We start from the raw sequence: 18,021 nt of genomic DNA on the forward strand, positions 1-18,021 counted from the left end.
TACGGCTCGCCCTAAATGTTTTTCGTCGAGGGAGGTAAAATCTATTAGAATCCCTATTTTAGAATCCTCAAGGCCCATCTCTTCGCCAAAAGACCTATTAAAGGGTTTCCTGGCTGGTTTATTTACTGGGCTATTATTTCAATTGTGCTCAAGTACCATGCCAACAAACATACAGGGATTAGATTGTAGACTGCGACTTTGATGCTGCTTGAGTGAGATTGAGAGCACCCCCACTCTCAGAGTCCGTTCCCACGGGCGAAAGGGGGGCAAATGCGATGCCATTCTCGGCCGGGCCTGTCTGTCATCCCATTTTCCCCTCCGTTTTGAACAACTGCCTATTCTTCCTGCGCGGGAAGGGGGGAAGGGGCGTATCTCAAACGAGCGCAGCGCATTTGTTCTTTTGGGGTTTGCCCTGCCCGATTCACCAGAGGCTAAACAAGAAAATAAACGGCCATCTCTTTCTCTCCATAAGGACAATCCGCTCCGGATTCCATTGTGCGTGCAAAAGGAGGCTAGCGAGCGGCTAGCATTGGTAAATAGCGTTTCAATGGCGGGGCGGAGAAGCAAGCTATTTTAGTCGCTGCCAGCGAGCTGATTGGAGGGGGCTAATTCTCTCAGGTCGTCTCTCCCTCTCCTGTGCGCTCGCTCCAGCTTGCGGGTTTCTTGTGCTGTCGCTGTTTTTCCTGCTTCCTCAAAATATCCGAGCCATGTCAGGAACCCTTGGATGAAACTCGATGCCCAATGTGTTTGAAGCGAGGCGAGCCCTCCTTGCGTGTGGTTGTGCCCCGCCCACTCAATGCGGGTGCAAAGAAACGGCATGTTTCCAGGTTCCATGGTAGCTCAGGTTGATAACCGTAAATACTACCGGTCGACTCTGTGTGTGCAACGTATTCTACGCTGCTTGTATTCCGCCGGTACACCACACCACACCACACCACACCAGTTCCTCATCAGGAGAGTGGGCAGGCGATCCGAACTCTGCCATTCGCTAGCGTCTTGAGTTCCACAGCATGTGGAGGTGGGAGGGCAAGGGGAGACAAGGACGAAGGCACAGTGCCCTGCATTGTCCAATCCCGACGGGGGCTGTGTCTTGTTTGTCTGTGCCTGTCCTGTCCAGATTCTGTCGTGCGTCTGGGCTGTGAACCCGAGTCATGAGCCTGTCTCCCCACACTGTACTAAAAACCTTTAGATCCCTCTTCCCTCCCTCGGTGGTTGTCTCGCTGCGCGACGATACCGATTGTTTCCGCTCTTGGTTGAACCAAGGACTCCGAGCTCGGGCCACTCTGCTCTGGCAGCTGAGCTTTTTCTTATCGATTTTTTTGAAAGGACCCACCTGAAATGGAGGTGTCATCGGGCAGCAGCAGCGGATACTTGAGCAAGCACACTGTAACACACCGCTTCTTTTTCGTCGCCGCTCCCCACTTTTTGGCATTGTTGAAGAAAGCTGGGGATGAATTAAGGAAATTTTTGATAGGCCGCATGCACCAACAAGAAAAAAAAAAGAGGTGTGCAGGTGCCGCTAAGTTGCTCCTGCCCAGATACACCAAACCCCAGAAATACAAAGCCAGAACCGGGCATTGGCATTGCACATTTTTTCCCATTTTACGGATACGGGGGACGCTCTATCTCCAGCTTGCGGCGCAGTGCAGGTTATAAGCATGGTGCACTCTACTGATTGAGATATTTAGAGCTCTTCCCTCTTGGGTGTTTGTAGCTGAACTGTGCCACATCCTGCCAACCCGGAGAAAGGAAATCCCGAAGACGTACCAAAATGCGCCTTTTATCTTTTGTTAGACAACCGCATTTTAGAGACTATGGAACATTGAAATAATCAGTTCCCAAAATTGATCGGGGCACTGGAGGGAGAGGGAGGGAGGGATCCACGGACGACGGAGACGGGGCACGGAGCATATTGAAATGCCTCTCTCCCGGCTCGGATAGGGGAGGAGGTATCCGTAATCTGACCGCCTCCTTAATTACAGCCTCCTTAACTCCAGTATCTCTTATACTGTCGGTTCTAACTTTCCTCCACTTACGAACTGACTGTGCCCACTGTCAGTGCAATGAATAATGTGTGGCTACATACCTTGCTTTCTATGCCGTGCCGTTTTTTCATGGGCCTCTATAACTCTTGAGTTGCTCGATATCTTTCTCTACCGCAATCTGGTGGAGTTTTTGGAGTTTAGAGCTTCAGTTATTGCCCTTGGTTCCATTAAGGCGAGCAAGTCCCGGGACGCATTTTTGCCTTACATTCAACGACCGCCGAGGATTTTTGTCTCTCTCTCACCGTAACTTACTCTCCCGGCCGATAACAGGCATCCATATCAGAAAATAGCGAAAATACCAAATTCCCCAGATGGGGTTGTCTCGGCAGAAGCATGTCGGTGTGCGCTGCGGATGAATTGGTATTTAGTGGCGGTGGCGCCCCTTTTCTGCAGCAGCTTTTCTCGGCTTTAAATGCGGAGGGTGGGGAGGAGAGAGCGACGACTGCGCCCCGACGAGGAAGCTAACTTGACTAGCTAACGCCCTTTTCGGCACCAGGCTCTGGGTGATTGAAGAGAGTGTTGATTCTCTGTGGATGAGGGGTTCAGTTTCAGGCAAAGCAATAAACGTAAGGTAAGCACTCTCTTTCTGTCAGCTGCACAGGTCGGGGGTGATAAGATCAAGGTAGGTAAGATATCTACTCTATTCCATAGTTACGGGGCATGTGCATGGCCATAACATTGACGTTATACTGCGTCTGTAATGTATGTACTCTACATATGTGCAGCACTAGTAAAAGTCCGAGTATCTGTTTTTAGGAGAAGGATTCTCCTGAACGTCAAAGTCACGGACCTCTGTTCGTTCGCTCGTAAAGCTGCAACCTCGAGACAAGACTGCACCACGCCCGTTTGAGCCTGGTGTTATTACTCGTCGGGGCAGGCAGCGTCGTTCTTCTACGAACGGAGGAGCGTCATCTCATGTCATCAAACCTAGTCCAAGTGCTTCGAGGCACATCTGCCCACCTCCCGTCTGAAAGTTGCATACGGACGGAGCACGTAAGAAAGGGTTTCTGACGGCGTACATATGCACCCTCCCCCACACCCTGAGACGTCGTCGCTCATTTCACGGACTGGTTGCCCGGCAGGTGCTATCTACCCGAGCGTAGCGTAAGATCCGGGCATATACGGGGCATGGGCTGGGCATGATCGGGAGCCCCGCATATGCCGTACACATTACAGAACCGGAATTTATTTTGCTAATAAGAAAAATAATCCGCTGCGATTAATTGCTGTCCCGGAGAGCTTTGCATGTGTCTCAACATCTGCTGCCAGGTCATTTTTAAACATGAATTGAAAATGACCCGGCAAGGTGGGCTGCGTGCACAGAGCGAACGAAGGCTAAGGGAACTGAACTATTTATTAGTAGCGAGCCTGATAGCTTGAGTGCTATAGACCAATACAGCCTGCCTAGCAACTGCCTCGCCGTCTGATATCTCTAGCGCGAAGGCGGCAGCCGTGACGGCCGAGCGGCACATGGAATTCGAGCCCGGGATGCAGCAATGGGGAAACCCCGCAACCTCACCACAAGCCCGAAGACTGCTGGTCCGCTGCCGACGGCGAATATACCGACATAAATCATGTTCAATTGGAATCTTCCTAGAGTGATTGACGTTGCAAGTCTCCATCAAAGCTCACTAAGCCCCGTCATGGCAGAGCGTCCTAAGTAATAAGTGCCTGAGACGGACGCGAAGAAGCCGCGGCTTTCAGTAGTGACGTCACCGCGGTAGCTCTTACAGCTCCAACCACAACCACATCCAAGCTTTGGCACCTGCTCTTTCCCTTTATGCCCTCTCTCCCCACCATCCAATTACTTACTCCTTAAGAGTCGGTTTTTGCTGCTTGCTCTCAATCTCAGTCTCGTACTCTAAGCCATTGGATTATTCCCGCCAGTACCAAACACCAAAACTTCCTTCCCACTTTACGCCGGTAACCCGACTTGTCACCACCTGCCTAGCAAACCCGCAAACCACCATGTCCGCGCGCACACTCTCCCTCCTGCCCACCGCCGCACGCCCGGCGAGTGTGGTCGCTGCGAGACGGGCCTTTATGCAGAGCACTCGGCTCGGCCTAAAAGAGAGCAATTCGCGTGCGTAGCAACTCACCCCCCTTCTCTTATTGGTCGGTAGCCCGCTTAACCAACCCAACAGAAGACCCCAACCCAGACAAGTACGACAAGCACAAGCAGGACTCACTGGCCAAGCAGAGGCAGGGCACGGGACACTGGAAGCCGGAGCTGGCGTCGGACAGCGAGGAGAGTATCAAGGCGGACCGGTCGGCGGCCAAGGAGGCGACGAGCGAGGGGTCGCTGCGCGACCTGCAGGAGCGGACTAAGAGGGCGGCCGAGGAGGCGAGCAAGCACGGTACGAGCATGCGCGACGGTCTCTGAGTCTCTCTATCTCCCCCCCTAGCCCTCCTCTCCGCCTTCTATCCTTTCCTATCTCTGTCTTTGCCTCCTTTTTCCGGCGGGCTGTACCTACCCCCGTTGTCCCGTCGTCCATCTCCCTCCAGAGAAACCCGGACAACAGGGAAGGGAAAGGGGAACCAAAAAAGAAAGAAAATGAGTGAAAAAGAGAGCAGCTAAGACGGTGTATCAAAAGGCCAATGATTTTTTTCTCCCTTCCTTACTGCGTTGCACTGCATTGCACTTGAGTAACCCCTCCACGCCATATCTTTGATATAAATCGAAACGGGGGCGGGGGTTCGATGATGTTTTGGTTTGGCATGTGGATGGACGAACTGGGGGGAGACTGCGAAGGAGTGAGTGGGATATTCACCGAGTGAACTAGCGTGGATGACGATAGATATCGAGAGATGCGCAGGAGAGATCCGATCTGCGGTGCTCGGGTTTTCGCTTGCGGCATGCTGCGTGAAAAATATTTGCAAATAAGAACTGAGTCTTTCTTGCCTCCCCAGTCGGCGAAAAGGTGTAGCTTTACACTGCCGACTTCATGGCTGCCGAGATAGATTGTATAAGTCGAGCCCATCGTCTCATAGCCAGACCTGTTCCTAACTGGTAAGAAGACGCCGACTTCGCTAAACAAGGTAATATTTGTATACATAGACTTCTACATGACCCAAGCCTGACACAGGAAGGTAATCTGCAGACGAAGAGATACTAAATTAGCGACGCGTATCGCTCCGTAAAACTCAACGCCGCTCATCAATCCCCTTCTAAACTCCCATAACTAATCCATCAAAAGGAAAACGAAAATAGAGCCCCTGCAAAGCCGGGTATCAGGCAGCAATAAGCAAACCAATCATCCGTGTTCCATCACGACATTCCATGTCGAGCCACAGGCTGCCCCCTTCCTCTCTCACCGCCTGCTCCTCCTCGGCCTCGACCGCGGCCTCGCCCACGGCCTCTTGAAGCTGTTCCTCTGAGACCCGCTAGACTGCCATTTGTGGTAGGGAAGCTCCGAGGGGTTGGCTTGCGGGCCGGGATATCATCGTCGTCCGAGTCTGAACCGGTAGAGTCGTGTATGTCGCTGGCCTTGAACGCCGACCGCGACTCACTCTTGGATCCATATGGCTCTTCCTCGTCCTCAGAATCCATAAGTCTGAGAACGGTCGGGCCAGAGGACACGGCCTTGGGTGGTGGCACTATCGACACCGATGCCGTATTGGAGGGAGTGGGGCTTGGAGATGGCGACGCCTGCTCTGGGAGTGGAGAAGGGCTTGGTGGAAGCGACTGTTCCTCTGGAGGATACGGGTGGTTCGGCTCCTCATAGACGGACTCGTCGTCTTCTTGGGCAGCTGGGGGCGAACTAGCGGCCTCCGAAACAGGCTCTTCATCTGCATTCGGATCAAAGTCTTCATCCGCGACCACTTCTACGCTTACGCTTTGTCGCAAGCCACTGCCCCTGCCCCTTAGTGCTGGCCCCCCTTTTCTAACCGGCAGGTTCGTAGTTGGACTCTCTATCGACTCTTGGGATTCCGTGCTCTCATTTGCGAGCATAGCAGGGGATGCCTCTTCGGGATTCCTCCGCTCAGCAATCTTTGCTTTCTTCTCTTTGAGCCTCATTCGCTCGGCCATGGATAAGAAGGGCTTATTGGTAGATAGCTCGACCGTTACTTTGGACACCGAAGCTTGAGGCTGGGACTGTGCGCTGCACGGTGGACGTCTATTTCTCCTCGGACTGGCGGGGGCAGAGTCTTCAGAGATGGGAGTCAAAATTGCCGGCTCAATGAATTCGCCTTCGTCATCAAAATCATCAAGGTGCTTCGCAAGCTGCGCATCAAGATCGACTTCAGGGGAATTCTCTTCATCAGCGTCGGGCTTATCACCCGCTCCGACATTGTTGGATAGGCGCGATCCCGAGCGCGGAGGCCGGCCGCGGCGCTTTGCTAGCTTCTCGGGTGTTTCTGTCTCTCCTACTGGCTGATCTGTGACTTGAGCTTGAACCTCTGACCACCGTGGCCGGCCAATTGGTCGCCCGGCTGATTGGCGAGGTGGGCGTCCTATTCTCTTCTTATGAGAAGCGGGCGCTGAGCCAGATTTCTCGGAGGCTACGCCACCGCCGTTACCCATGGCAAAGATAACTGCCTCAGCTAGATCAAGAGGGTCCTTCGCTATGTTTTCCGGGTTGAAATTCGTGATGCCCGGAGAAGGTCTCTGGGATCGTGGTATGACGATGTCGTTAAATTCTTCTTCATCATTGTCTTCATCACAATAAGACGCCTTAGGTCGTGCGTGGCGAAGAGCTGGGCGATTTGGAGAATATGGAAGATGATCGTGATCACCAGGGTCCTGGGGGTTTACGGCCGCGACAGGTTCCGGCGCCGACTGGTCTTCCTCTTCTGGCCTCTCAGGCTCTGGTTTGATTTGAGCAGCTGGAATGGCGTCCTCGTCGGTGGGGGCGTCCATCATCGTGTCGTCGCCAAACAGAGCCGGGTCCATATTGTTTAGACCGTCCCGCTGACCATCATGGTTTGCGCCATTGCTTGATCGTTGTCTCTTCCTCTGGTGGCTCCTATTGGATGCGACGAAATCTGGATCATTGTCGTCGTCATGCCGGGCCCGGCGCTTAGCCCATCGGAGCTGCTTCTTGAAATATTCAGACATCTCGGGCTTGTCATCGGCCACCAGGCTTTCCGCGGATGGGATCTGATAGGGATCAAAGAGAATCCTGTCGGGGCTATCATCCTGTGCATAGTAGCTCATGCCCAGCATTCTCTTGCTGGCGAACATGGAGGGATCCGGGTATTCAGACTGATCCTGGCTGATGGATATGTCGGTAGTCTTAGCCGCCTGTTGGTTGCCGTTTGGTTGTTGGTCGTAAGGAGCAGAGCCGTTGGCCTCAAATCGGCTTGCGGCGTCGTAGCCAAGAACCTGGCTCTGGTCGCTGTAACCGTTTTCAATGGACTGCTGCATGGCAGCGTCAAGTCTGGCAGCTTCCTCGCCGCTAGGAAGCTCCGGTACCTCGTTATCTAAGCCCGATCCCTTTGCCTTTTCAGCTTCAGCTGCTTGTTGCAGCCACTTCATTCGTTTGCTCGACAAGCTCCTGCTCTCGTCCCCAGCGTTTTTCAGCCAGGAGAGGTTGTGCACTCGAAGATCGACGAGAGATTCAACGCTGCGATCGTCGGCAATTGGCTGAGTGTCGTGTCCTAGGAGGGTGTTCTTTGGGATGTAGGGTGTGCCCCATCCCGCTCGACGACACGAACCGCAGTTGCAGATTTGTTTGCATTTGGGACAGAACCACCGCTCATTCTGCATCACCTCTTGCGGCTCCATGTCGAAGGCCCGATAAAGCACGCCGTAGCAATAAGCTTCGTTGCAGCCCGGGTTGGAGCAGAATGCCAACTTGTAGGTGTAATCCTTGTGGCAGCAAACGTGGCATCGGTAAACGTCGCCCTTCTTCTTCCGACGGTACTTCTTCTTGATCGGCCGGCCCTCCTCGTTAATCTCGGGCTCTGAAATCTCTTCCTGTTCGGGCTCATCGACTTTGTTCAAGTCCTTCCATGGCCGTCGGCGAAGCTGCTCCTGGCAGATCTGGGCCACCGACTTCTTGCCAGACTTCTTCCTCGCCAGCTCCAAGGGTAATGGGGAGGTGTCAAAATCAACGTAGCCGTCGTTCTTGATGATCAGTGCGCGCCATTCCTCGTAACGGTCGACTAGATCAGACCACTGCCATTGCTCGCACCAACTGAGATTTGAGACGCAAAGGCAGGATCGACCCATTGCATAGCACTCCATGCAGATGTCGTATGTGTCTTCGTCGCCGTTGACGAGCTGGCGGACGCAGTGCTTGCATGTCAGGAAACGATTGAAGATGTTGGCCCGGCAGTAGGAGCAGGTGACGCAGGAGTCGAACTCGATATACTCGACATCCTTCTCCTTGTTTGCGAACATTTCGGAAATGAGGATTTCGGCGAAGAGCCGAAAGAGAGCTTTGAAGTCGCCCGCCATCTGCTCCATTCTGGTCGAGTTTCGGATCAGGTCCTGGCCAAAGCCAAGCAAGCCGATACCCGCAGTTTTCTCCATGTCTAGCATCTCATTGTAGTATTTCTCGAGGGTGAAGTAGATAATGGCCTTGTTCTTGTATTGTTCGTCGCGGCACACGAGCCGGGCCTTTGGGAGTGCCTCGTGAAGGGCCATCTCCAGCGTCTTGACCGTCGTCCTGTTCCAAGCCACCTTGATAGTTCTGGTGCCGCGGTTCCAGACCTGATGCGGAGCTAGCGGAGGGACCAGAATGAAGTCGCCAACCTTCTGTTCGACAATATACACTGGAAAGGTGGCCTTCTTCCAGGCATTTATCTGGGCAAAGTGCTTTTCGATCTCGACGTCGTGGCCCAACATGGACAGAAAGTACTCCCTAACCACCTCACGGTCCTTGGTCTCGGTCATGAACCATATTGAGCTTCCAGGCTTCTCCCCATTCTCGTCGCCAGACGCATCGACCATGATGTTTTGACCCAAGCTGGCGCACATTTCTCGATGTGCTGGAGTGTATGTCCCTTCGTGGCCAATGTAGCACATGAGATTCTGCGCGCGCATCGGCTCAGGAAGGCTGCTCATCAGATCTCCGGCAGGAGTAGCAGAACGGGCGTCCTGGAACAAGTCTAGATCGTCGCCGGACTTCCTTGGCCCTCGTTCGTCGACGTTTTCGTTCATGTAGAAGAGATTTGGAGGTATCACCTTTTGGAGGCGCTCGGACCACTCGGGAGGGCAGTCGATGTCCTTAAGATATAGCCGCTGTCGGCGGTCATCCCGGAAGTTTGTAGGGGTCCATTGGTTGGTCAACCGCTTCATCGATCGCAGGTAGTGGCCAGTGGTCATGGGGATGTCGGTTTGCGAGACAATATCGCGGACATTCTCCTCTGCAAGAGCAACTGTTAGCCGACCACTTGCAAGCATACGAGACCAAATGGATATGGGATAGGCGCATACCCTTTTTATTGTAGACGCTCTCCAGCCACTCGGCACTGAAGAGCGTCTTTGGCAACCAATCATTCCATTTCTCGACGACAAGCGGTTTCCCGCCATGGATGACATGAATATAGACCAGCTTCTCGAACTCCTGCGAGTCAATGTTGCGGATCTGTGCGGCGGTAATGCGCAAGACCCATTGGAAGTTCTGCGTCCTCTCGACGAGGTTGTGCAGGTCGAGGTTGGGAGGAATGGGGTCGAACTTTGCTTGGGGATGCAGAGCTGTCGGCATCTTGGCGACTCGCGCGGTGCGGCACGCGCGGCGCGCGCGGCAGGTTCAGATCGGTGTGCAATGTCGAATATTGACGTCAAAGTTGTCCTTGTACGTCGCCAGCTTCATGGGATTTGGTGAAGCCGGTAGACGATGCGCCGCCACTTGTGGGGGTGAGCGGAGCGTGAAGCACGATTTCCGAATTTAGGTGGAGTTGGAAGTCGCGCTGCCGAAAACGTGGGGGGGAATTGGTAGCTTCCCGTGGACAATGCCAACAAAGGTGCTCAAACGAAATGCCCCTCACTGTATTTACTGTATTGTACGGCGTGACGGAGGCGTTCTGTAAAAAAAAGCCGCGAATGGATGAGCTATCTTAAATTTGAGGAAGAAGACTGCTGAGACGAGATTTTGAACGATAAATACTCCGTAAATCAGATTTTCTTACTACAAACTTGAACTTGGACAAGTCATCATGAGCCACGCTCCCAGGTCTATAAGGTGATCCTGTACCCAAAAAAAAACCAAACGGCAATCACGTAACTGCGGGCCTCTGAGGCTTAACAAGTAAGTCTGCATCAACCTTTTTTATGAGGATATTCAGAGACATCGCTAACGCTGCCAAATCTACAGCTACTGTTTTTGCCTTCCATTTTGCGTTTTCCCTCGAAGGCATCTCCCGGAAAGCCCCGGGATTAGTGGACGGGTGAGCAGTCATGTCTAGCTGTCGTTTTCTCCTACGGCTGCCCTCAAGGCACGCCGTCCCTCACAACGCGAATTTCGCCCTCGGCCGAGGATCCCGGGTGCTTTCCACACGTCGGTCTCTTGCCATCGAGACCCGCGCTAGACCATCTCCCCACTGCGTCGCGTATCACGCAAGTGCAAGGCTCTCCTCCGCAACGGCAGCGCCGGCACCAGAGACTATCTCAGTCCTCGACAGTAACAGCAGTTCCGTTCCCGAGCTATACTCGCCTCCCAAGACAGGCTTGCTCTCGTTACTGCCGGCGTCATGGGTGCCGTACGCTGAATTGGCGCGGATCGACAAGCCGACGGGGGCGTACTACCTCTTCTTCCCGTGCCTGTGGTCAACCCTGCTGGCCGCGCCGATGGCAACGACGACACCAGCGTCCGTGATCGGTACGTCGCTGCTCTTCTTCGGGGGCGCACTGATCATGCGCGGCGCCGGGTGCACCATCAACGACCTCTGGGACCGGAACCTTGACCCGCACGTGACGCGTACGCGGCTGCGGCCCATCGCGCGGCAGGCTATCACGCCGTTCCAGGGCCTGGTCTTTACAAGCGCACAGCTATTTGCCGGGCTCGGCATCCTCCTGCAGTTTCCGCTCGAGTGCTTCTTCTATGCTACGCCGAGCCTGTTATTCGTGGCTACGTACCCCCTTGCCAAGCGGGTGACGTACTATCCCCAGTTCGTGCTCGGGTTGACGTTCTCCTGGGGAGCCATCATGGGCTTTCCGGCTCTTGGTGTCGACCTGTTGTCGAACACACCGGCTCTGACTGCGGCTGGGCTGTTATATGCGTCCAATGTAGCGTGGACGGTTTTGTACGACATGATCTACGCGCACATGGACATCAAGGACGACGCGAAGGCTGGTATCAAAAGCATTGCCCTCAAACACGACGCCCAAACTAAGCAAGTCCTGACGGGGCTCGCCGTCACCCAGGTTGCGTTCCTTGCCGGTGCAGGAATTGTCAGCGGAGCGGGACCCGCTTTCTTCATTGGAAGCTGTGGGGGTGCCTTGGTCACGCTAGGCATCATGATCAAGAGGGTGAACTTGAAAAACGTCAATGATTGTTGGTGGTGGTTTGTCAATGGTTGTTGGCTGACCGGTGGTGTCGTTAGTCTAGGACTAGCAACCGATTATCTGGTCAAGTATGTTCAAGAGAACGGCTGGGAGTCATCGTCGTCAGGCTAGGCAGGTAGGGTATGTACCTTGGGCGTGTGCATCCAGACATCGAAAACAGTGAGTAAATAATCTTGGAGACCAAATAAAGACACGGCGCGGGTAGTCAGTCAGTCAGTCATCTGAGTTGACCTCAGCCACAAATGGGTTCAAATTGACGTTGAAAAGTTTATTTGAGATCGCTTAAGAAACGACTGAGCTGAGCTATCCACCCACTTCTAATAATGTTGGATTTTTGGAGTCCTAAATTCCCTTCCCCCTTCAATGGGGGGGGGGGGGTACTATTATGCTTTGACCCCAAAGCCGGATTAATTACTGTCCTTGCGAAGAAGCTCTGCCAAATCCTGCGAACACCGTCCAAAGTCTGCCATTTTCTCTACCACTCACTGCAGTATGCATGGCGTGATGATAGTGACGAAGGCGACCGCGGGTTCCCGGGACCTGCCGAGGAGGCGGCTGCTGACATGGGCGACGATGATAATGGTGATGACTATGTCGACTGGCTGGATGCAAATTTCTATTTGGTTGCCAGGCTGGGGCCATTTGAAGAGAAATGTAGACCGAGGACCGGGTGCCCCAGCTAGTTCAATTCGCAAACGAACGAGAGTGCCATTTTTTGTGATTTTTCTTCTGCTTATCCTGGTCCCGGGAAGTATCTATCAACCCAGGCAGCATTTTCTGAAGCCTGTAAATTTCTTGACCGCCCTGATCTTCGAGGGCCAAAACGTACCTAACGCTGTAACATAATCTTCGCCACATAGACGAGCCACGGGCTTGAGTGCGCAGATCAAAACAATTTCTTCACAAAGAGGAGCCCTCGGAAGGAGACACTGTCCGATTCAATGATCTGTTTTTCTTGACCACATCTACCGTGAGCTGTCCAGGCTCCCTAACCCAGAAGTGCAATGCCCAGTGAAAAAAAAAGCCTCGTAGACTCCTCGTACCGAACCCTACCATTTTCCACGCGCCCCAGATTTATGATCTGGGCTTCTCCTTCTTCTCCTTCCACAGAGCGAGAAGACCGACACCCGAAACCTTGACAACTGTAGATAGGGGTTAGCTTTGTCTCAAGGAGACTGTCGAATACCTCGAGGCAGGAGATCGCGAGCCTAGAATTTGACTAACCCTTGAACCGCACACCGGGGATATCACCCTTCGCCTTGCCCTTGCGACCGAAACCAGCTAGGAGAACCTCGTCGTTCTCATCGACAAAGTTGAGGCATCCATCATTGGGGACTAAACATCAATTGTCAGCGACTCAATCCAGAAATCGAATAATATCGCACGAATCCAAAGTGGATCGTGTTCGTCTGGAGTCGATGGGGGGTTTCGTACCGAAAGCGGTGACCTTCTTGCCGTTCTTGATCAACTGGACTCTCACACACTTCCGGATAGCCTGCATCATTATGAGTCAGTGATTGTTCTGTTTTCAATAGGGCAAGAGCACAGCGGTGCTCTCGTGAGGGTTTCGTAGGGGATCAACGTACGGAGTTGGGCTGCTTGGCCTCGACTCCGACCTTCTCGAGAACGATTCCCTTGGCGTGGGACGAACCACCGAAGGGGCTGGACTTGAAGGCAGTTCCGAGAGCCCTCTTCTTATAGTGCAAATCAGACCATCTCTGATCCCGACGGTTGGTGCGCAGTTTGCGGGCCGCGTTCAGGCCACGGGGCTTTCCTCCAGACATGATTGCTTGGAGACGATGTCAGCGGTGAAATACGAAAATCTTCCTCAAGTCGCAGAAAGTCGGGATAGCAATTTCGATGGATATGGCGTTCGGCAATAAGGAGTGGTGGGGGTGGTACATACCGACTTGGTTGTAATCTGGGTGAGGTTCGTTGTCTGGAAAGTTACTCGCAGTCGTTTATTTTCTTCGCCTGGTTCGAGTTTCTGTAGTAGGGTGAGGAAGCCCTAGCGCCTCAATTTGGGTGCGATTTTGGAGCCTGAGGCCAAAATTTTGGCTTGGTGGGGGTGGCTGGTTACTAATCAATCGGGGCTTTCAATCGGTTTAAAGCTGATTGGGATATCCACCTCCACCCCGACAATTGCATGTCACCGAAATCGATGTCCCACATTGTGAACCGCGGACGATAGGCACTTTCCTAATACAAGCACCTGTGGTTCTGCCAACCCAACAAAGCTCGGATGCAGGAATCCTCGGCGGTGCCAGACGCATCAGGATGTAGTCATGTCTCAACTTGGCAAGGGGAAGTCCAAGGCACATCTGCCAGCGCTCTTCCTTCATCCCTCGAATTCGAATTCGCCGCCAGCCTCGGCTTCTCACAATTCGCTCCCCAGTTTGGTGCTTGCCGCTACTAGTTCTTCCGCTCCTCACCCCCAAAGTGTCGGTCAGCAGCAGCAACAGCAGCACCAGAACCAGTCTCAGCAAATGTCTTCCGCGCCCGCCCCCGGACTTGGACGTAGTGGGTCCTTGCGCCGGAGCGATGCAGGCTCGACCGTCCCATCAACCGTGGAGCCTCGGGGCGGAGGAGTCGGCGCGGCTGCTACGCTGCGAGGCGGCCCTCTCAATCTCAATCTGCCCTTGCCCCAGCTTACTCGTGGGGAGTCGACACGCACGACTGATAGGACGGACGCGCTCTGGGCCGAAATGCAGGCCACGCTGGAGGAGGTGGAGCTCTCTGCCACCGGAGGCACGCGCGTCTTTGGGCCTGACCACGAGCGCAAGCTGAGCGAGCTGCGCACGGCACAGATTGCGCTCGCCCAGGCGTGGGCGCGTAGCGAGGCTGACGACGCCATCGAGACTACGGCAAGCAACGGCATAGGCGAGGCCTCGATGGCTGCGCGTGACCTAAAGGCTTCGGCAGTCGGTGGCGGCGCGGCCTCGGACGGTGCTGGAAAAGCAGCCGCCGAGTCTGGTGCCACAGCCGCTGCCACGATAGTAGCTGCCAATGCCGCAATAGACGGCGGGGCCCGGAGCACGGCCGGAACTGGTAGTGCCAGGCCCGGTAGTAGCGGAATGGGCGGTGGTGGGCAGGAGAGGTTGGGTGCGAAGCTTGAGGAGGAGACCGAGGTCGATATCCTCCTTGCGAGGAAACGGCGCGAGGCCAACGATCGTTACTTCCAGCGCGTTAACCAAGGCGTCCTTGATGTTGTCGCGAAGCTGGAAGACGTGGCGACCGCCATGCGCGCCGTGGAGCAGGAGAGCAAGGATATCTGGGGTGACGGAGAGAACGATAGCGTCCCAGGGAGTGTGAAAACGTAGGCATGGAAAGATAGGACGGCTCCCGAGTCTCTCTATTTACATGTACACGACGCGTTTCGGGAGTCCTGCTTGGCTCATAAAACATCACATACTTCGAGATATTGCTTGCTAAGGCCTTCAGCGTTGTTGATAAAGCGAGAGGAACAGTCAGTATCCAAAGCAAAATAGTTCTCCTGGCAAATATACACATATCGGGCCCCATGCAGTCTTTCCTTTTACAGTGAGGCTGGATAACAGCCAGGTATTTGGTTAACAATTGGAAGCAATTTGGCGGAATCGGAACATAGCTGGTCGAAGCGCGGGCCGGTCGTACCTTTCTTTACCTGTAGCCCCCAACGGACTCTTTCGTTTGTACTACATTATGTCCTGATACTCCCAATCCCTGAATGTTTGTTGTCGTGGTACTTGGGCAGAATAAATGTTATAGCCCAGCAGATAAACCGGCCAGGAAAATTCTTACGTCTTTTGGAGAAGAGATAGGGATCTAGGATTCCAAATAGGGATTCCAATAGCTTTTACCCTTATCGGCGGGAAACTAGAGAACGAGCTGTAAGGGATTGAGGCCTTTCAATCTTGGAAAGTCCCCTGCTAACAAATATTCAGGGATTGGATTGTTCTACCCAGGTGTTCGTCAACCTAGGAGTGAAGAGCATTATTTCATCATAAAACAAAACAAAACTTTACTTGAGCTTGTTGTAGTGACATAATAAAGAGGTTCAAGAAAGAAAGCCCCTACTCGTATACCCAGTCTAATCCCTGAATAATTGTTCACGAAGTACCTACTTGAAACGATTGAGGGCGATGGCAGAAAAACCGGCCAAAAAAGCCTTTGATATGAATTTCTTGGGGCAAGGTACGCCTCTAGGATTTTATATCAGGGCTCGAGCAGCTGCCACCTCTTTCTGAGAAAACCTTCAGGGCCAATCGCAAGTCAATAAGTCCTTTCGCATGTTGAAAAGTTCCACGTTGATATAAATTTGGGATCGGATTGTCAGCGGGACTTTCCACGGGCTGCAAAAAGGAGCCCACTCAGGATCCATTCAGCCGGATTGCCGGCTGGCGTGCAATTGGAGCTCTATGATTTGCGCGTGCGAAAGCTCGTCCCGAGGGTACCTCGGCGGAGAGGAGCTCGGCGGAGAGGAGTACGACAAGGCGGGGACTTACAGGCGGATGCCAAAGCATGCACGTACTCCGTACTCCGTAACCGATTTTACCAGCTTTGGAAAATTGCAAAAGCGCTGACAATGAACGGGATTGAAGCGCAATTATCTATATAAAAAGCCTTATACAAACCAAATTCGAATGGCCCCGGGCCGTTTAAGAGGTGTCTTTCTATATCTCCTAAAAAGGCGCATGTTAGGCTTGTAACTTATGTGCCGCATACACTGTAGACTTGCACATAGGTAAGGTAAGGTACGTCGTTGTCGCAACCTGTTCCTTGCGGCGGACCCAACTCAAGACCCTAGCCGGCTGCAGCAAGCTCCCATCCGCCCTCGGGATAAAAAACCGCCAGCCCGTCTCATCGAAATAGGTGCACAAACCATCAAAATTTCCACCTCCGACTCTCTCCACCACTCTACTGTATTCTCTTCCCCTGCTGGCCTGTGGTCAATTGCTTCTCTCCTCCTCCCACTCGACTTTCTCCCTCATCTCTGACCCCCCTCCTCCTTTTGCAGCGCCTCGTGTCCGCCCTGTTGACCTCGGCCTCGTCTCTTTTCGCCTTCCGCTCCCCCGAAGTCGCTGCAGCTGCCAGCACAAGTACACACAGTCAAGATGGGCTACCTCGACGACGAAGTCAAGCGCCTGCAGAGCATTATCGATGGCATTGAGGGTCGCGTAAAAGCTCTCGAGACCAGGCAATCCGGCGGCAGCCCGTCCAAGGCGACGTCCGAGGAGATTCGCATGATCCTCATCGGACCCCCTGGAGCTGGTACATAGCAAACCTCCCGGCACCGTTTATCGGCACCACCAGCAGTTGCCCAACTAACAATGCGCGCAATCACAGGCAAGGGAACACAAGCGCCCAAGATCAAGGAGAAGTTCTCCTGCTGCCATCTGGTAAGTCAATTGGCTCTACCCCGGAAGCCCGAGGGCATTTTTTCTACCGTCGCAAAACCTGCATGGTGCTGTTGTACTAATTCGGACCCAACTTTGCGACAACACAGGCCACCGGCGACATGCTGCGATCACAAGTAGCCAAGAAGACGCCGTTGGGACGGGAAGCCAAGAAGATCATGGACCAGGGCGGACTTGTCAGCGACGACATTGTCATTGGCATGATCAAGGAGGAGCTGGAAAACAACCAAGAGTGCAAGGGCGGGTATGTTTACCCCCTCTATCCCCCGCTTCTGAAGGAGAGTGGTCGAGGCTAACCAAGAAAATCACGCGCAGGTTCATCCTCGACGGATTCCCACGCACCGTCCCGCAGGCCGAAGGGCTCGACGCCATGCTGCGGTCGCGCAACCAGACACTCCAGCACGCCGTAGAGCTGCAGATTGACGACGCGCTGTTGGTGGCGCGCATCACGGGACGGCTGGTTCACCCGGCGAGCGGACGGTCGTACCACACCACCTTCAACCCCCCCAAGAAGGCCATGACGGATGACGTGACAGGCGAGCCGCTGATCCAGCGCAGCGACGACAACGCCGAGGCCCTCAAGAAGCGCCTGGCAACGTACCACCTGCAGACGGCCCCCGTCGTGGGTTACTACCAGAAGACGGGCATCTGGAAGGCCATCGACGCCAGCCAAGAACCCGGCACCGTGTGGAAGAGCCTGCTGGCCATCTTTGACGGCGACAAGGCCAAGGCCGGCAACGCCGGCTCCGGCATTCTTAGCAAGCTCGCCGGCCGCTCGTAGAAGGGTGGCCCGGCGCGCGACTTGGACCCCAGGGAGCTCGACATTGTCGTCTTCTTCAGCAAGTCTTGGTAGTTTGTGATTTTGTCTGTGGGGGCAATCTCTCCCAGGCTACGCCATCAGCCAAGGCGACAGAAGAGAAGCTTTTGTCAGTTGGACGCCCAAACTCTGCCTGGGCCGCGAGATTAATAGACAAATGGGAGAAGGGGATAAGTAATTTTGCAGGCGATCCAACCAAGCCAAGGAGGTTACGGACCGTTCGTCCTTCTTCTCCCGAAGCGAGGGTTTGCCACCTGCTGCATGTTTGATATGGAAATCAAGGCCACTACTGTTGTAATGAAAAAAGTG

General features: G+C 53.9%; 6 protein-coding genes across 6 annotated transcripts; 4 read left to right on the forward strand and 2 right to left on the reverse strand.

Moving 5' to 3' along the window:
• Positions 1-4,013: 4,013 nt before the first annotated feature.
• Positions 4,014-4,428, forward strand: B0T26DRAFT_742572 (uncharacterized protein; the record flags this gene model as incomplete). Its single annotated transcript, XM_060444138.1, has 2 exons — positions 4,014-4,128; positions 4,190-4,428. The coding sequence occupies 2 exons, from the start codon at positions 4,014-4,016 to the stop codon at positions 4,426-4,428; spliced, it is 354 nt and encodes a 117-aa protein (XP_060292265.1).
• Positions 4,429-5,276: 848 nt separating this feature from the next.
• Positions 5,277-9,700, reverse strand: B0T26DRAFT_754245 (uncharacterized protein; the record flags this gene model as incomplete). Its single annotated transcript, XM_060445803.1, has 3 exons — positions 5,277-5,419; positions 5,556-9,359; positions 9,430-9,700. The coding sequence occupies 3 exons, from the start codon at positions 9,698-9,700 to the stop codon at positions 5,277-5,279; spliced, it is 4,218 nt and encodes a 1,405-aa protein (XP_060292266.1).
• Positions 9,701-10,252: 552 nt separating this feature from the next.
• On the forward strand, positions 10,253-11,877 carry B0T26DRAFT_720001 (UbiA prenyltransferase family-domain-containing protein). Its single transcript, XM_060442452.1, has one exon. The coding sequence runs from the start codon at positions 10,393-10,395 to the stop codon at positions 11,608-11,610; it is 1,218 nt and encodes a 405-aa protein (XP_060292267.1). The 5' UTR covers positions 10,253-10,392; the 3' UTR covers positions 11,611-11,877.
• A 241-nt stretch (positions 11,878-12,118) lies between these two features.
• B0T26DRAFT_720004 (putative ribosomal protein S28) lies at positions 12,119-13,538 on the reverse strand. The gene is made up of 4 exons (XM_060442453.1): positions 13,086-13,538; positions 12,934-12,994; positions 12,724-12,834; positions 12,119-12,641 (listed from the first exon to the last, which is right to left on the reverse strand). Exons 1-4 carry the CDS (start codon positions 13,281-13,283, stop codon positions 12,574-12,576), a joined length of 438 nt encoding a protein of 145 aa, XP_060292268.1. The 5' UTR covers positions 13,284-13,538; the 3' UTR covers positions 12,119-12,573.
• Positions 13,539-13,640: 102 nt separating this feature from the next.
• B0T26DRAFT_720007 (uncharacterized protein) lies at positions 13,641-15,020 on the forward strand. The gene has a single exon (XM_060442454.1). The coding sequence runs from the start codon at positions 13,785-13,787 to the stop codon at positions 14,817-14,819; it is 1,035 nt and encodes a 344-aa protein (XP_060292269.1). The 5' UTR covers positions 13,641-13,784; the 3' UTR covers positions 14,820-15,020.
• Positions 15,021-16,592: 1,572 nt separating this feature from the next.
• B0T26DRAFT_653427 (adenylate kinase-domain-containing protein) lies at positions 16,593-17,676 on the forward strand (the record flags this gene model as incomplete). The annotated part of the gene is made up of 4 exons (XM_060438456.1): positions 16,593-16,749; positions 16,825-16,877; positions 16,985-17,139; positions 17,211-17,676. 4 exons carry the CDS (start codon positions 16,593-16,595, stop codon positions 17,674-17,676), a joined length of 831 nt encoding a protein of 276 aa, XP_060292270.1.
• Positions 17,677-18,021: the final 345 nt, after the last annotated feature.

Source organism: Lasiosphaeria miniovina (genome assembly GCF_030549165.1).
Source record: "Lasiosphaeria miniovina strain SMH2392-1A chromosome Unknown B0T26scaffold_6, whole genome shotgun sequence".
Taxonomy (NCBI): domain Eukaryota; kingdom Fungi; phylum Ascomycota; class Sordariomycetes; order Sordariales; family Lasiosphaeriaceae; genus Lasiosphaeria; species Lasiosphaeria miniovina.

Bases quoted from the DNA above. Each gene is read 5' to 3' on its own strand.
- B0T26DRAFT_720001 (XM_060442452.1), top strand. From the start codon at position 10,393: ATGTCTAGCTGTCGTTTTCTCCTACGGCTGCCCTCAAGGCACGCCGTC.
- B0T26DRAFT_720004 (XM_060442453.1), bottom strand. From the start codon at position 13,283: ATGTCTGGAGGAAAGCCCCGTGGCCTGAACGCGGCCCGCAAACTGCGC. The intron at 12,995-13,085 runs GTACGTTGATCC...ATAATGATGCAG, and splicing joins AGGCCAAGCAGCCCAACTCC to GCTATCCGGAAGTGTGTGAG. The intron at 12,835-12,933 runs GTACGAAACCCC...ATTGATGTTTAG, and splicing joins CAAGAAGGTCACCGCTTTCG to TCCCCAATGATGGATGCCTC.
- B0T26DRAFT_720007 (XM_060442454.1), top strand. From the start codon at position 13,785: ATGTCTCAACTTGGCAAGGGGAAGTCCAAGGCACATCTGCCAGCGCTC.